This window comes from Zootoca vivipara, chromosome 8 (genome assembly GCF_963506605.1).
Source record: "Zootoca vivipara chromosome 8, rZooViv1.1, whole genome shotgun sequence".
NCBI lineage: Eukaryota > Metazoa > Chordata > Lepidosauria > Squamata > Lacertidae > Zootoca > Zootoca vivipara.
The window spans coordinates 46,989,029-47,007,681 of record NC_083283.1 but is presented as its reverse complement, the minus strand read 5'-3'; the positions used below and the strand labels follow the sequence as shown (position 1 = coordinate 47,007,681).

At 38.8% G+C, this 18,653-nt stretch overlaps 1 protein-coding gene across 12 annotated transcripts in view; it reads left to right on the top strand.

Moving 5' to 3' along the window:
- Window positions 1-18,653, top strand: part of EPB41L3 (erythrocyte membrane protein band 4.1 like 3) — a 126,132-nt gene that overhangs the window by 64,732 nt on the left and 42,747 nt on the right. For all 12 annotated transcript variants that reach the window (XM_035126103.2, XM_060277898.1, XM_035126108.2 and 9 more), the window contains exons 3-4: window positions 1,335-1,532; window positions 17,979-18,083. In XM_035126103.2, coding sequence (XP_034981994.2) covers window positions 1,335-1,532; window positions 17,979-18,083 — 303 coding nt within the window. The remainder of the gene's footprint in view (window positions 1-1,334; window positions 1,533-17,978; window positions 18,084-18,653) is intronic.

Genomic DNA, 18,653 nt, shown 5'->3' with positions numbered 1-18,653 from the left:
AATTCTCCCCGGCTTAGTTTTGTTCTGGTTAGCTACTTCAATCTAGACATTGGTATCCACATCCTTCCCTTTTAAAATACTAATGCTCCTGCTTGTAGTTCAAACTAAATATTACCAGCAGGTGTGTGTGTGTGTGTGTGTGTGTGTGTGTGTGTGTGTTTTCTGTTTTCTCTGCACCACCCACTAGTTTTCACAAGCAAATGTAATTCCTCTCACCATGTGCTCTACTATATTCAGTGAAGCCCTGCACTTTCCCACATATTGTGCAACACACAATTCTTTGGGTCTGAAAGCAGATTAAGGCTTTTGGCCAGATTTGATTCATTCTCATGGAGACTTGTTACAATGAAGGAAACGGACTTGGAGGATTAATTTGTGATGGATGTCAGTTCTGCAGGCTGCTGACTTACTATGAAGTCATTTCGAGCTGAATCAGATTTGTTTTTTTATGATGGCCAGATGAAAATAAGATTAAATTTCTAAGCTTTAACTAACGTATTACTACATTTCAGTTGCTGTTGAAATGTTGCTTCTGAACTAGTTGTGGAAGAGCTGTGTACAGAGTTAGCTGCTTCTAAATTGGCACCACCATTGGAATGTAACTGCCAGGTGGGAAGAGCACACTGTTTTGGCTGGACTATAATCGCCATCCCCTTCTTTCCTGAAAGGGGGCATATTGCATTCAGCCACATGACACATTGGATCTTTTAAACTCAGACTCCTTTTTATGCATTATGAATTAACAGCTCTACCCAGATGTTTATAAAGTTCATGGGCATTTTAATTTGTTTTAGTCTATTCTACTGCAGTTTTAACCTTCTGTATGTTTAAAATTATGGTTGTAATTTTTTTAGAGATAGTTTTATTGTTATATCTTTTTTAAAAAAACCACTGCTTTGAGGTTTTTCTACAATCAAGCGGTATATACATTTTATGAAATAAAAATAAATAAATAATCGAATCTGATCTCTCTGTTAAATGTAAATATTGTGTGTGTACCTATGATGAAAAAACCAAATTATTAGAAATATAAAACTCAAGACTCCTGCAAAGGTTAATATATGTCATATACTGAAATGATTCTCCTTAACACTTTACACTAATGAATTAGCAGTTATAAAATGGAGCTGCAGTTTCATTGACTAGAAAAGCTTTTCAAAACATTGAATGAAATTTCTCTGCACTGCAGTTACGTTGCAGCTTCAAAATGTGGCTCTAACTAGTCCTCTGTAAGGGATGTCTGATTGTACCTTGTGATTCTGAAAGCTCGCTGCAATCGGCCACATTTTTTTAATCTGAAATTAGAACTTAATCTCCCTATTTTCTCTTTGTAGGGCAGTGACAAAGAACGCGCATTTGCTGCTGCAGCAGCAAAACAACTGGAATACCAGCAGTTTGAAGACGACAAGCTCTCTCAGAAATCATCCTCAAGCAAGCTTTCCAGATCTCCTCTAAAGATTGTCAAAAAACCGAAAAATATGCAGTGCAAAGTAATCCTTCTAGATGGCTCAGAATACGGCTGTGAAGTGGAGGTAAATACTGGAAGGGAGGGAGGAAGATTTTTTTACTATATATGATCTAAGGTGTTTATTTGGTGAAGGCTGGTTGCAAAGGAAACTTCCTTCTCTTTTATATCAGAAGGAGAGTCCCTCTAAGAAAGGAAATATGCTTATAAATGCACATGGTTTGTGTGTATTCAGTCTGGAATACTGGCCGTAGAAAGCAAAAACAGAAATTGAATAATCCTTCTCCCAAGGCTCTATGTGATAATTCACCTAGCAATTCAGCCTTTCCCTCAAAATATATTTGCCCTTGTGATATTGATGAGAGTATAGAGCAGCAGGAAACACCAGCAAGGAAAAGAAGCAGTAACAATACAGATAGGGAATTGCTGGTTATTCTGTACCGCAGTTGGATTCTATAGCTGTGTCTGAATCTATCTGAAGTGTGTAGTTTCAGGCTTTCTATTAGTCAAGAGACTTTTGGTTCGCATGCTCTTTGAAGAAAGGCCTGTCTAGAATTTCACACTTTTATTCCCAGGGTATGGATCTTGGTGATAACTGTTCAGAAAGAGCAAGCAATTTATATAGCATCAAAGGCATCCTTGTGAGGCAGTGGTGAAAAAAGCCAAATCCATGCTAGGGATTATTGGGAAATAGACTGAAAATAAGACTGCCACAAAGATTGTAATGCCTGTATAGAAAGAGGAAGCAAGGTGATAAAGTGGTTGGACCACCTTTTTAATGAGGAAATGTAGAGGCTTTTTAGCTTAGGAAGAAGTTTATGAAAAGGATAATGGGCTGGGACATGATAGAGGCTTGTGACAGTTTGCCTATGTAGAGAGAAATGACTAGGGACCTTTTATCTTACAGTAGTAGAATTCAGAGTCACTAAATGAAATTGGTTAACAAACAGTTCAGAAGTACTTATTCACAATGCTTAGTTCATATGGAAATTTGTGATCACAAGCTATGATGATGATAGACTACTTTAAAGGGGAAACTTGATGCCCAATGCCTTTGACCTAGGAGGCTCTCCAACAATAAATAAAAAGCAAAACACATCCTATTTCTGCCTCAGTGAGGTTAAAGCCACTACTCCTTGTTTCACTACTTTTCTCTGCTTGGGCTGGGAGCACTTTTATTCCTTATAAATCGGAACAATGTGAGCAGGGTAGAAGGTCAGGCATCAAGGGAGAAGATAGCAGGGAAGTATTTCTCCAGTCAGGAGTCCACCACAGTTCCACCAAATTCTGAAAATAGTGCTTAACATTATTCCTAGACTAAAAGGACAGAGCTTGACGATTGGAAACAAGGGTTAGCTTATAGAACAAACATTCCAGTTCTAATGCCAACAAGCTTGTTAACAATTCCTACCTTATTCCTATCCCTAGGGTCTCACGTGAAGGCTTAGAACAGCTGTGTGTATAACAAGGACAGGTTGGGGAGATGTCACCTAGCTTCTCTGACAGGTCTCAACTGTCAGTGAAGCTGTGTGCTCTCTTTCTCCCTCCCCCCCCACCTTCTCCTAGATTATGTTAAGGAGAAGGGGCTGCTCAGTTTTTGGGCAGCTCATCAGGCACAGCTGTCAAGCCTGCCGCATCACATTGTCAGGAGGAACTTTAAAAAATGTGGATGAGAGGTCTATCAGCGGCTATTAGCTGCTAAAACTAAATGATTTAGTTTATAGGGTGTCTACCACTGAATACCCGTTGCTGTATCCCATTCCAGCCATCCCTTACACGTGGCTCAAAATTCAGAGAGACCAATGAGCCGCCTAGGGATGAGACATCAAGATATTAAGGATAATATAGTTGTCCAGCAGAGAGCATAGCAGGATACGGTGTTGCTCCAATTCTGGCTACGTTCCAACTAAGCAGGTTTATAGCTGGTTTAGCTGCTGCACCCCTTCCTGACCTGCAATCAGAGTTCTGATTCTGAGTACGGGGAGTGGGTTGGTGCTGATGCCAGCCAGTTTGTGTTGGTTCCTTCAGAACTGTAGCTTCCTTAAGTGGGCTTAATAATCGGACCAGCTCATCCTCCAAGGTCTCATCCAGAACCGTGCTGGTCCTGCTAGGGGCATATCATGCCACAGGGGACATAGAAAATAAGAAGAGCCCTGCTAGATCAGGCCAGATATAATCTGGTCCAGCATCCTGTTGTGACAGTGTGCAACCAGATCTCAATGGGATGCCCGCAAGCAGGAAACAACATGATTGGGAGGGCTGTTTCCTTTATGGCCAGTATCTTGAAGTTATCTGGTTGGCCTTAGTTGAAAATAGGATGCTGAAAATAACAAAGTGGTTTATTCATATTTGAACTTCTCCTCAAATGGAGGGGGAAATCCCTATGTGTGGGTGTGCATTGATAGAGTAATGTAAATGTTGGTCATGTAAACCTGCAAGATTTTGTGTGTAAAGGTCAATAGATTTTCAGCAAAAAAAATGTGCTTTCTAGGTTTGTCAGCACTGGTAGCAGCATAGGTCAATATAAAACAGGTATAGGATTTCCCTCTCCTTCCTGGAAGGTGTGGCCAAGGCAAGCAAACACAACTTTATTAAATTTATATCCCAAAGGAACTCACAGCAGCAAGCACACAGGTGATAAAACAATTAAAACTTCTAAAAGCAAAACAATTCCAACACAGAAACAATTATTCAACGCACCAGGTTCAGTTAGGGATGAAGGAACAGAGGCTGTAAAAAATGTCTGTGTTTAGCTTCCTTCGCTTCCTTTACTGAATGGCATGGCAGTCCACCCTTCCTCCCACAGCACACGCATCTTGGAACCCAATGGTCATATTGTGCCAAGTTAGAATTATTTTCTCCTTGAATTAATAGGAAAACCTGGTTTTGTTTCATTCTATTCTGTGACTACGATAGTTGGTGCAACAAGGACCTCCAATGGAAAGGAAGGGTATTTGATTGTTTCTGTGTAACTACCAGTAGCCAACCCAGCAGGGAGGGAGAAGAGGAAGCGTCCCAGGAGCTTTAAATCTATAGTTCTGATCGAAATTACCTGCCCTGTGCATTCATGCTGTTATTAAGCTTATTGTGGGGGGGGGGAAAAACCTTAATAGTAGCACGATACCAGTTATGATGAGAATACCAGTTATGGTGAGATTTAACCAGCTGAGGAACCATAAAGTAGGGAAGAGAAGGCTGGAAAAGAAAGAGTGTGAAGTATTTCTGATCTAAGATGTTCTTAGCTGCACTGACATTTGAGATAAACTTATATTACTGTGTCTGTTACAGTTTTTCATAACTGGATTTAACAAAAATATCCATAACTTTTTGCCCATTTTTAATTCTCTTTTTTGAAATGGAGGTTCATGTGATGGTAAATATGCTCTCATACCGACTGGAAGAGGAATCCACATTTTTCTAACAGAACTGTCCTCCCTCTCTAACTCTGACTACATTAGTCAGCAGCTGGAGAGTTAACCCCTTCATGTTGCAAATGGAATTGAGAAATGCCTTCCATTGACTACTTTACAAGGTTTCTTTCAAGCCCCATTTCAGCCAGATTGGAGTGTGTGGAACAAGTCCCTGTGAGCACCAGGGAATGCCTGCCAGAGCTGTGTTGACAACTCATGCATTAGAATCTGACCGGTTTGAGTGAATCATGAGTACAATTAGGCAAATTTGCTATTTAAAGTTGTTATTTCTAAAACCCAAAATATTTTGACATACAACAATCTTGCCAGCATTAGCTTATCTTGATAACAAGCTTGTTATGCTACATTCATCTTTGTGAGCTTTCATACTAAAGTTCTTGTCTATGGATCTTACTACCAGCAAACAATTTCTTGCTAATATTTCTAGAACAATATATAGCTTTTAGCTGCCATTCCACCCGACAGATTACAAGAGCACAGGGAGAAATGGAAGTGGGCCAACTTAGAAGTGGTTCCTCTTTCCTTCAGCTACCACCCAGCAGTAGTCATTACAAAGGGAGAGATACCACCTGGGCAAGATTGCAAGTGAGTTAGCAGGGGGACCAGCTCATTTGGGCTTATTTTCTCCTTGGACTGTTCCATTCAATCCACTTGTTCTAAGAACTTTGACCTTTTAAAAAATTGTGCCTGAATTGGATTTTCTCTCTTCCCCCCTGCCCATCTCTTTTTACTTAAAATATTTATTGCCCACCCTTAACTGCACACCCGCTTTAGAGCAGGTTACAGGTAAGAACTTTGAATTCACGCTGCAAGGGTTGCTGCACTGGGATTCTTGAAAGAGAGAGGCTGGAGTAGCTAGTGTCGGTCTGTTGCATACCAATTGCTTCAGAGAGATTATAAAACCATGTGTGGTGTGGGTAGCTTGTAAGGATGTGTGTCTACATGTTTGTTTCTGTCCCTGCATGTCTAATTTCATAAAATTTAAGAAACTGTCCTGAATATTACAGTTTTAGTGCATAATACTAGGCCTGCTGAGAGCTCTGTTGCTGATGTCATGAGAAAAGGCCCTAATTTGGTCTGATTCCAGAATGAGGACTAGGTCACCAATCTTCTTATTGGGATTTAGCAATCCTTTGGTTGTTGGGGCTTTTTTCTGTTTAGATTAGTGCTGGCTTTTTAGGATTGTGAGCTCAAGGGTTATTAAAAATAAACTCTTGGCCCCAATAGAAAGTGTGCCATATTATACAATGTCACTGACACTTGTATGATTGTTACTATAACATACAAAAGTGTGAGACATTGATCTGCACACTGAAAATCTACTAGAAGAAGACTTTTTAAATGCAGATACAATGCAGCTGTATTGCTGGGTAAATTGCTAGCATTGCCATTTGTCTCCAGCACTATTTTTTTGTTTAAAAGATTAAAGGGTATGTGTGAAATTAAATGGAAAAATCAGAAACCCTTAACTGAGTATTATCAACTGTTTCTAACCGATCATAAGAAGTTTATTTCTAATGAAGCTTCATTTACATTAATGTGTACTTGCAACACAGAGGCAGTGTGAGATTCAGTGGAGGTTGTAGACTGCAATCCTGTACACACATGGTATTTAGTGGGGCTTACTTTGGGGTAAACAATGCATAGAGTTGTGCTGTACTATTCCTTCATATCATGAGCATTACATTTTAAGCAAGTTTTTACCGTAAAATTGCACAGCAAGGATCATTTTTAATACAGACAGATCCAAACATGCTATATGGATAAAGAAACAATCAATGATAGGGTAGCAAAAGAATGTGTGTTTAAAATATCTACATTTGTAGTCCACAAATTGAAATTTAACACAGTATTATTGAACTAAGCTCTTTATAAAACAAAAATAAGCTACTCATTGTGCTACAGGCATGTTACTACAGGCCATTATTTTGGATAACTAAAAGACACGAATTAAGGGTACCCACGTGACATTTTAGGTAACAGATATTTAACATTTTAGTTTGCTGCTTGAATGAATTAAGCTGTTGCCAGTTGAGATATAATGGAAGTGAGGGAGATATAAGGAGGTTGTAGATAATATAAGGGATTGAAAATAAGTATTGTTAGAAGATAAGGATATATTAAGAGGCAAGCTATAGATTGAGTGTTTAAAGGATAAGATACAATAGATATAGTAATATGGTAATAGTGAAGTAAATTTAGAGTTTATATAAGATTCAGAACTTACTAAATATGAAATGTAAAGAAGCGCAGCAGGAGGTGGAAGAGGAAGTCAATAGATTAGAATAAGGGTTATAAGTAAGAATTTTTGCTTTTGTATTTTTGTGTTTTTTGTATTTTTTGTGTTTTGTGTGTTTTGTATTTTTGCATGTTTGAAAATCCTTAATAAATATATTTTTTTTAAAAAAAACTGTTGCCAGTTGAGTAGCAAGAAAGGTTGTCACCAGGTTTTTGTTATGGGATTTCTACATTACATGGCAAAATTATTATTGTGGCCTAAGAACATAGCCAGAAATCCCAAAAGCTACTTCTGTTTGAGTCTTTATGCTTAAAACAAATGAATATTTTATTTAAGATAATTCATTTTCTGGCATGCATGCAATGGCATGTGAATGAAGGAGAACAAAGGAAAATAGTCTGGAATAAATGCCCTGATAGAAACAAGGTGTTAATTCAGGCCAACAACCTAACCTGCATATGTAAGGTTTACAGCACAATCAGGTACACAGAAGTAAGAGCCATTAAGTTCAATGGGGCTTACTCCCATGAATGTGTATAGAATTGCCATCTTGCTCTTCCTTAAAAGTCACATAGTAAGGATTGTCTGTGCATTTGTGAAGCATTTTTTTTTCCTGACAGAAGTGAACCAATGGTATTTTGGGATTTTGATTAAGAATGTTCAAAGGATTTTCAGCTAACCCCGAGTCTGCAAATCAGTGCTAAAGATGATGCACCAATAGCTGCCTGTGTTGCAACTGTTTTAAGGAGGGTTCCCTGTATGCCAGTACTAGGATAACTCAGTGAATTTTTACAAGTCTTTAAAATATTGCATGTTGTTGTTGTTGTTGTTGCTTCATTTATTGGTATTTCCATTTGTTAGCTGAATCCAATTAGTTTAAATGTTATTAATCGTTGACTGCCTACAGTTCTATGTTCTTAAGGAAACTGACAAAACTCATATTTTGATGGAATGATAACTGATAGAAGAAAGTTAGCAGTAAGCTCCTTAGACAAACTTTATCATCCATTCTCAAAGGATAGGTGTTTCAGTGTTCAGACACAAGGCTATATGGTAATTCTGTATTTTCTATATTTGCACTGAGAGAATTCACTACAAGACTATCAGGAACAGAACATTTGCCTTGCATGCAGAAAGTCCCAAGTCTCTGAGACCCTGCAAATCAGTGTAGAGTCTGCCAAGCTAATTGAACCCATGGGTGTTTAATCAGTAAAAGTTTGCATATAAGCCATCTTCCTATGTTCTAATGCTAGGGAATGCATATCTGCAGTGACATATTTACGGCAAGAAATAGTTATGCAACATTGTGTCATAAATCTCATAGGATTTAAAATGAAAATGGCATGCACTCTCTCTTACTCACACCTGAGCAAACCTGCTATTTCGATTAGGCTGGTATAGGATGGGACACTTCACTATTGTTACAAAAAGGCTATATTAGTATTGGGAAAGGGGTAAAATGCAAATAGAGGCATACTCTGAATGTTCACTCCCTTAAATTTTACATACTGTTCTGCTTGCAAACTATTGACCTAGACCTCCTGCATTAAGAGCAAAGTTTGGTGGAACATTGTTAGCTTTTTGGGCTTTTAAATGCCTATATCACAAGAAAGGAACTTGTACAGTTACATTGTTTCTGCCCAGAAGTCAACAGTTCATAGACTGACCTACTGTAAACATTGAAACCAGTCAACTGGAAGTGGTGGACATGTGCTATTACTGTATTACAGACAAAGTGCTCCTGACAACTGGCTAAACCTTCAGGCTTTTCTCCACTAAAGGGATCTTTATAGTTGGTTTAGGATGGGTGAAGTGATGTTGCAAGTTGTTTATATTTATGCCTGACCCTAGATTAGTGGCCCATGGGCTGAATTTGGCGCCCCCAAGCGGTTTTGGCGGCTCCAAAGACCCTCAATAATTCGGCAATTAATTGTTTTTAAAATGTTCTGCTGACGGATACTGTAGGGGATCACCAGTGCTCCAGAAATCAGGAGCCTCTGCCTCAGTTTTCCCTACAAAGGCACTTCTCCCTCCCAGTGGTACAACTGCAAGGTTTTCAAGCTCAGGAAACAGGAAGGAAAGCTCCCCCCCCCTTTTTTTCTTTTTGCAGTAGTACCAAACCAGAAGAGCAGAATAGGTGCCTTTGCCAGGCAAGAATACATTTGAATGTATTGATTGAATGACTGAACACGTTGATTTGTTCCCCTCCCCCTTTACAGTGCTGAGGTAGGATTGCCTCTTTTCTTAGCACTGCAATTGAGAAATGCTTTCACTTTGTTCTAGATGCAGAGCTGAGTAGGAAAGCCTCCCACTCTAGCACTGCTGTGAGAGAACAGAACCAAAGCGTGTTAAAGTCTTCATTGCAGTGTTGCATGCCCAAATGTGTGACTCTGTGTGCATGCCTTCCTGCCTATCTGTATGCTGTGTATGTGCCTCCACACATGTGCATTTGCCACAGCCACCATTGGTATGTCACCCTCTGAGAGGTGGCCAGTCCTCAATTTCCATTGACAGAAAAAAGGTTAACTGTCCTTGCCTACAGACAGGTGTGTGTATTTTTGTGCATTCATGAATATATTTCTTTCTTTCTATTTCTCACAGGGTGTGTGTGATATGCTTATTGATTCCACTTTGCTACCCAGTAATATAATGTCTAGACTGCATTCTGTTTTTTCTGGACAGAACCATGTTCTCATTTAATCTAGAACAGGGGTCAGCAACCTTTTTCAGCCGTGGGCTGGTCCACTGTCCCTCAGACCATGTGGTGGGCCAGATTATATTTGGGTGTGTGTGTGAACAAATTCCTATGCCCCACAAATAACCCAGAGATGCATTTTAAATAATAGGACACATTCTACTCATGTAGAAATACCAGGCAGGCCCCACAAATAACCCAGAGATGCATTTTAAATAAAAGGACACATTCTGCTCATGTAAAAACACGCTGAATCCCAGACCATCTGTGGGCCGGATTGAGAAGGCAATTGGGCCGCATCTGGCCCACTGGCCTTAGGTTGCCTACCCCTGGTCTAGAAGTTTGCTCACTGGCATACTCCCTTTTGTGGGTGGTGTGACTTATTTCTTTGCTGAGTTCATTTTAGATCCACTTTGTTCTGCATTACACGGTCATCTTCAGCAGTACACTGCCCACTTCTGGGTGCTTTACTTTAAGATAGGTACAGGAAGTTTGGATGAGATCCATAGGAGGGTAGTGAAGATTCTCACATTATGGATAACCCTTCCTATGAAAAATTGGTGAAGGGATTTGGCATGTTTATCCTGAAGAGGAAGGCCGAAAGGGGAATGACAGCACTCTTTGAATACTTGAAGGGCTTGTTGCTTCTGAGCATCTCTATCTATGGTGTAGATCAGGCACCCCCAAACTGTGGCCCTCCAGATGTTTTGGCCTACAACTCCCATGATCCCTAGCTAAGAGAACCAGTGGTCAGGGATTATGGGAATTGTAGTCCAAAACATCTGGACAGCCGAAGTTTGGGGATGCCTGATGTAGATTCTTTATTGGTTATATGGCAAATGGCATGTCCCATACTTCCCTTTGTAGCTGAAAAACACTCTGTAGAAATTGTCATATAATGAAATAAAAAAATTCTTTCAGTAGCACCTTAAAGACCAACTAAGTTTTTATATAATGAGCCATTGTCTTGCGCTTGTACTCTGTTAAACATTCTTCCAGTGCAAAAGTCTGAGACACAAACAGTTTAGGGAGAACAATTAGCTTGTAAAATTGCTTTATCTCTTCATTATTTCTCTGTCCTAAGAATTTCCCCCAAAGTATACCCTAGTATTTAAACTGAATAATAGGCATTTATAATAATCCAACAGATGTTTAATTTGTAGTCAATATTTCCTCGCATACTTCAATCATTATTGCTAAATTATGTTGGTGCTGTATATTAAGCCATTTTCAAACCGATACATATCTTCAAAAGCATACATAAAAATGAAGAAAAGTGTTTAAGAACTGTGACATTCTTCAAAAGGAGACATAAAAAGGAAGAAAACTCTGTTTAAGAACTGTGACATTAAATTATTGGTATTGTAAATGATATACACATACAGGCAATTCTCCACTTACACTCTGGGGATTGCACATGAAGTCTAAACCCACTGGGTTCAGTGGCGGGTGGGATTGCCAAAGTCATTTTTCTTAGAACCCTGCCCACTTTCTGCATATTAATTTAGTATTTATCTGCCAAGTGCATAAAGCTGAACACATAGAAGTTAAAAGTGGGTAAGTTGTGAGTTACCTGTGTATATATGAAACTTAGAATATTGTCAAAAAGTGCATTTATTTCAGTAATGCAACTTATTATTATTATTTTTATTTTTACAAATGCTTTCTTTTGGAAATTCCACAGTAATAAAACAAATAGTTACAATAATACAAAAATAAACATCGCTATTACATTTCATTAATTACATTCCATTTATAATTGACCCGCCTAATGACAAATAATTACAATTACAACAAATAAAGGCTTGACATATCTTGCTTTGCATGTCATGCATGTATCTCATATATTGGTTTCACCTTTTAAGTTGCATTACTGAAATAACCACACTTTTCGACGATATTCTAATTTTCCAAGTTTCACCTGTATATTAGAACACAAATGACTTTATACTAATGAGTTAATGTTTAACATTGTTGGCCTCAAATTGTGATAACCCATATATTTATTTGCAGACTAACAAAGGACTCATCAGTATGACTGTGACTGTAGTCAAACATATTGTTTCCACTTTTTCCTCTAATGCCACGAGGCCCTTGCAATTTCTTCCCAGCCTCTGATTTCATTGCTTTTTTCAATGCCAGTGTGATTTGCTCCCAGGGCAGGGCATCATGGTCCTCCAGGCTGCTGTTGGCTGTGGGCCAGGATACATTAGTACTAGGCTGTTTGGTGCTTACGGTTATTTGAGAAACTTCAGAAGCTGAATTCTAAGGTCCATGGACTAGCTAGTTAAACTGACTGCTTTCTTATATTAAACATTTACTTATTCATTCATTTTGTGTATTTGTATACAATTATTCAGCCAGTGCAGCTCTCAATATAATACAAATGACTATAAAATCAACACAATACAATTTATTGCTGATTTTGTTACAAATGCAAATCATTTATAATATAACAAGCAGTAAATCAGCAGTTAAAATAGATTAAAATGCAGCACTTTTTATGCCATGGAGACTTTAAAATTGCAGCTCTTTGAACAAATTGTTGGTGTCAGGGGCTAAACCATTTGAGACATCAATTGTACTCATGGAATTAATGTGCACATTTTGTAATGTAAATAACAGCTAAGGTGAACTGGGGAAGAATCGCCCTAATATAGTGGGAAGAACAGACAAAATGGTAAGAATACATTTTAAAGACTTGAGAAGCAAAAGGAAACTGCAAAAATGATTGGTGAAAGCAATCTGGAACATAAAAATGCTTTGGGGCTAATATCTAGAGCTTGGGGGGCTAGAGTCTCTCTTTGTCAATCTCCTTTTCTTTTCAGCGAAGGCAGCAATAAATAATGGTTTGGGATGAATAAATTATTTAGTCCTGTTGCCACATTGATTTTTTAAAAAAATAATAATAATTGAATGGTGTGTTGCCAGACTCTTAATTCTTTCAGGCCTAGAGTTGATTTGTACTGTTAGTAGGGAAGGAAACTAATTGAAATATAATCCCTTTGGTTCTCTTTAGTTACAGTCTAAATGTCTAAATGCAACACAACTGCTGGCAGGACTGAGATCTTACCACAATATTAAAGGTAAAGGTAAAGGGACCCCTGACCATTAGGTCCAGTCGTGACCGACTCTGGGGTTGCGCGCTCATCTCGCATTATTGGCCGAGGGAGCCGGCGTATAGCTTCCAGGTCATGTGGCCAGCATGACAAAGCCGCTTCTGGCAAACCAGAGCAGCACATGGAAACGCCGTTTACCTTCCCGCTGTAGCGGTTCCTATTTATCTACTTGCATTTTGACGTGCTTTCGAACTGCTAGGTTGGCAGGAGCTGGGACCAAGCAACGGGAGCTCACCCCGTCACAGGGATTCGAACCGCCGACCTTCTGATCAGCAAGCCCTAGCTCAGTGGTTTAACCACAGCGCCACCTGGGTCCCACCACAATATTACCTTTACTTAAATACCTGCACTGACTTCCTCTTTATTACCTGGCCAAATTCAAGGTTTTCCTATTGGTATATAAAGCCCTGAACGGCTTGGGGCCAGTTTATTTGAAGGATCTCCTTGCTCCAAATGTACTTACTCAGCCACTTCTATTTTTGGATCTTTGTTGCTCTTTTGTGGAGCATTGTATCTTTTAGTGTGGCAATATCTGTGCTTTGGAACATTTCTTCTTTGGCAGGCCCCCCATGCTATACTGTTTCATTTTTATTTCAACAAGTCTACACAGGCATGCAATTTAGTGTTGTATATTTGCTTTTTTATAGTCACGAAGAGTCGGACACGACTAAACGACTAAACAACAATTTGCTTTTTTAAAAGGAAAAGATGCTTTTTTGGTGTATCATTGATAATTATTTTATATTATTTTATGTATACAGCTTTGATTAAGTAGTTCATACATTTTTTCCCTAAATAAATTAATAAACACGTTTTTAGGATATGTGCTATATACATGGTTGCCTGCATATCTGTTTCCAACATGCATATACTTTTGTTTGCTTGATCTTGTTTCAAGACAGATGAAGCCACAGTAGAATGTGCACATCAGAAATTACATGAAGTGCTAATTTTACTGGTATATTGCAAACCATTGTTGTGTGTTCCCTTATCCTCTCCTATCCAACACAATGAGGTTTTGGTGGTAATTTGAATTTCAATGTTTGGTCACTTGTTGTATATTTGCTGCCAATGAATGTTCACCTCTTAAAGTTACATATTAAAAATGGCACCTGCCTCCTGCAGACCTTTAGCCAGCAACTGCTTACTGCTTATCAAAGCAGTCAGCTGTACCAGCATATGGATTTGCCAGCTGAAACATCTTTTGACCTTGCCTGGCTTTTAAATTGACAAGGTGCTGTATTGTCATCATGAAAATGCAAATAGATGCAAATTGCACCCTTGAATTTTAATATAATTCTGAGCCCAGCAATTTTTTAAATAATCTGCCAACAGTCTTTCAGCTAGCACATCTGCATTGACAGATACTAAAATGGGCAACAAAATCCCAGAAAAATCAAGTATCACACTTGTTCCTCCAATTAAGCAAGTACCTTTACCTTACTGTCTAGCAGTTAGAAAGCACATCAAAGTGCAAGTAGATAAATAGGTACCGCTCTGGCGGGAAGGTAAACAGTGTTTCCATGCGCTGCTCTGGTTCGCCAGAAGCGGCTTTGTCATGCTGGCCACATGACCTGGAAGCTGAACTCTGGCTCCCTCGGCCAATAAAGCGAGATGAGCGCTGCAACTCCAGAGTCTGTCAAGACTGGACCTAATAGTCAGGGGTCCCTTTACCTTTACTGCAAGCTACTGACCCATATTTGAAAGCATATGGTGTTAGATATTACCAAAATAGTTCTTTTTAGCATCAATCATGTTCCCTGTTAAATTGATCTGGAACTTCTTGCTAGGTGTACATAAAGGGGTGTTGGAAAGGATTTACAGAAAAACAAACCCACAATCATGGCTCTTGACAATTATCTGTCTTGAATTAGTTCCTTCAATTTGCATCCCTAAGTGATTGTCAACTAGTTGGTATTTAGTACCAGCCTTATGTTGGTGAAAACTGAATCTAGAATGTGTGGCAATTAAGGAACACAGAGTATCTGTCCCCTGTTGTTTTTCACCTTGGGGAGGTTTATTGGTTTTTTAATAATTTTCTCAATCTTCTAAATGGAGATAATAAAATCTTCTTCCTCTTTTGCAAAATAACCTGGAAAAACTCAGGCAAAGTTGACAGTTTGGTGGAAAACATAATTTTCTTCTTCCTATGTGCTGCCTATTTCTATCACCCTAAATGATTTCTTGAGGACTCTATAGATAATTGCATAGTGACTTCCCCTTTTTCATTATTTCTTTCTGAGGAACTTTAATAATTTGAGGCTAAATGTATGGCCTTTGGGGAAAGCTGTGGAATGAAATGAATTAGCATGATTTTGTTTCAGTACAAATTAGTTTAAGAATGGCACTTGTAATGTTGTTGAGATTACTCATTATTTTTAATGCAGATAATGTACTCCTGTTATGTTTTGTACCTCACAGTTATAAAGTTTTTTGGGGTGTTTTTAGGCATCTTCACCTAACAGTTGGGGCTGTGTTTATGTTTCCTAAAACAAAATAGTTCAGAAATCTCAGTCTGAAGGTGTACAATCAAAACATTTACTGGATTTTCTAGAGCATTATATTCAGATATATCCTGCTTTAGTTGCCCTCACCAAATGAAACGAGGCAGGTAAGCATCAGGAAGAGGGGCTTTTCTAGCACTGGCACTATGGTTATGGAACATTCTCCAGAGTGAGTCTCTCAGGCACCAGCTTTGTGGTATTTTCATCACCAAAGTCATTTCTGTTCAGCTATGCTTCCTAAATATCTTATATATTCTGGGCCTCACAGTTTTTAAATTTGTGCTTCTGATTTTGGGGGTGTGAAGAGCCTTGTTTTTGTTTTTATGGTTTCATGTTTTATTTTACATACTGTATTTACATTTCTATTTTTATTTTACTATTTGTTGTAAACCATCCAGAGAGCTAAATGTTATGGGGTGACATACAAATGCTGAAATCAGTTAAATAATCAAGAGTACACATTATATAATCACTCTGTTTTATAATGATTATTCTGAAAACTAATATAATATCCCAAAATTTTCAAACTTCTTTCTGAATAGAAACAGTTTCTTCAAAAAGGTAAACGTACATGCACTGTTAAATGAAAGCACGTGAACTCTTACCACTTAATGTAGATGAGACATATTGTAGCTTAAATTATTGATTCAGAAACTCAAATCAGTTCTAGAACATTGCAACTTGTGCAACAAACCTCACCAGAAGCAATACCTCTGACCTAACACACCCCACACCCCAGATGTGGGATGTGAAGATAGGCTTCTTGGAGAGCTATAGATTTGAGCAGATCCTGACGGTAGATAACTTCTTTGATGAGATGTTAGGGTTTCTATCCTGAATTTCCTGTACTGGGAGGATCAGTTGAGGAATTTTAGATCTAGGATTGCTTTCCATGATGTTCCTTCCTTCTTCAGAACCACAGAGAATATTGAATGGATGCCATAGCAAAATTATTCCCTGGGAACTGGTTCTATGGCTTCTGCTTGTAGAAGATGCTCCACTGGAGCATTTTTGTGGATCGTTGGATATTGGAAACAGAAAGACTCTTGGAGACAGATTGGAGGTGAACTCCAGTTTGTAACTGTTGAGAAGAGTGTCAGCGTGTGTTTGAGCCAGTGTGAACGTCTGGCAGTGACATCTGCCACAAAGGAATGAGGAGCATACTGAGAAGTGTCCATAGCTGCATCTTCAATAAAGGAGCTTGAGGTTTGTTTATAGGTTGGCTAAGCTGCAGAGGTGAAGATGTCAAAGGCTGGAGACCAGGGAGCAGTTCTGCTTGATTGTTGATACTTGTGTGCTGTGTATGTTATTCTTTGTTAATGCTGTCAAAATTCTCAAAATGGTGAATTCAGGCCTGATAACAGTGAATATTATTTCAGATTCCAGGTAGCCTTATAAAACCCCTGCCCTGCTTTCATTAAATTCCCTCAGTAAATTATCTCAGAAGTTTCAAAATGTCTTTTCATGCTACAGCAATTTACATTTCCTTCAAAATGCTGTCATGGTTATTCATCTTACTAGATATTATCACATCTGTGTTATCTTGTTCTTTAAACTCTTCCACCCCAACGTATTTCTACTAGTGGTGAGCAAAGTCCCCCTGGCTCAATCGTTATTGAGTCATGAATGCCGTAGTGAAAAAAAGAATTCTTCATTTTAAATTGGCCCATAATGACTTATTGCAGTGCTGTTTGGAAATTCCTGTGCAAGAGCAGGGAAGGCAATGCATTATCTAGACAACCATGAAATCCTCTCTTGGATTGCGTGCAGAATTCTTTGATCAAGAGGAGCACCACCCCCACCCCTGGGGAAACAATCAGCTTTGGTTTCCCCTAACCCCTATGCTTTCACTGTTATAAAAATTACATTTGCATGATGCATATCCTGCCCTTTAGGCATACTTGATGTTCCTAGCCCTGGGACCATGGCATTCTAATTTTAGGTAAGTTATATTCAGTTTTACAAAAAGTCCAAGTTAATTTCAGAAATCAGGACAGTTCCATTGAGAGCCAATAAGACGTTAACGCTTTCAACTTCTGCATATGTGCTGAAAATGGTCCCTACCATTGGGCCTGTTGCAAATAATATTGAAGAGAACAGACGGATCAAAAGGTGCATTTGGGGGAACCTCCTCTGCCCAAATTCTGCTAATTTCTCCTTCCTGCTGCAGTCTCCCATGTCCCACCCTGTGAGCTATTCTGGCTTTTGGGATAGGTTCAGTATGGAGAAGGGGCCAGGAAAACTATGTTTTGTGAACTGAATTTTGTGAGCTGCGTGGGATGGATCCTTCCCATTATGTTTTCATTGCAATTAAAGTAATAATTTAATGGTAAGGTGACATACCTTGCAATAGAAGGAAGTATTTCAGGCGTGGAAAATTCATATTATGAGCCAGTTAATATCAAACCTTTAGCGTGAAATTAAATGAATGTCCACTTAATTCTTTTAAGCTGTCTTGATATTTTTTTTAAAAGGTTCGTGTGTTTTGATACTCAAACATTTTATTTCCTATACTTTCTCTGTAGAAACGTTCAAAAGGCCAGGTGCTGTTTGACAAAGTATGTGAACATCTGAACCTGCTGGAAAAAGATTACTTCGGGTTAACATACAAAGATATGGAAAGCCAGAAGGTAAAATTAGACAAGAATTTAGATAAAATGGGGAAAATATATCAAATCCAAGCATTTCCGTCTTATTAATGATACTGAGATTGTGTTGTCAGAATCATCAGCCTTCAAAACTGGTCAGAGTGGAGGCGGTGGAGACAGTAGCATCCTCCTGACAGCAGCAGTGTTGCACTTTTCATAATGGAGTAGGGTCCCTGTCAGCCCTGGACACTGAGATCCAGCTCCCAGGGCCTTCTGGTGGTTCCCTCATTGTGAGAAGTGAGGTTACAGGGAACCAGGCAGAGGGCCTTCTCAGTAGTGGCTCCGGCCCTGTGGAACCCCCTCCCATCAGATGTCAGAAAGGTAACCAATTACACAACCTTTTGAAGACACCTGAAGGCAGCCCTGTATTGGGAAGTTTTTAATATTTGATGCACAGTTGTGTTTTTATACTTTGGAAGCCACCCAGAGTGGTTGGGGCAACCCAGTCAGATGGACGGGGTATAAACAAATTATTGTTGTTGCTGTTGTTGTTGTTCTTCTTGATGATTTTTAAAACATGTTTGTACATTAAAGTATTTTAAATACTTATTT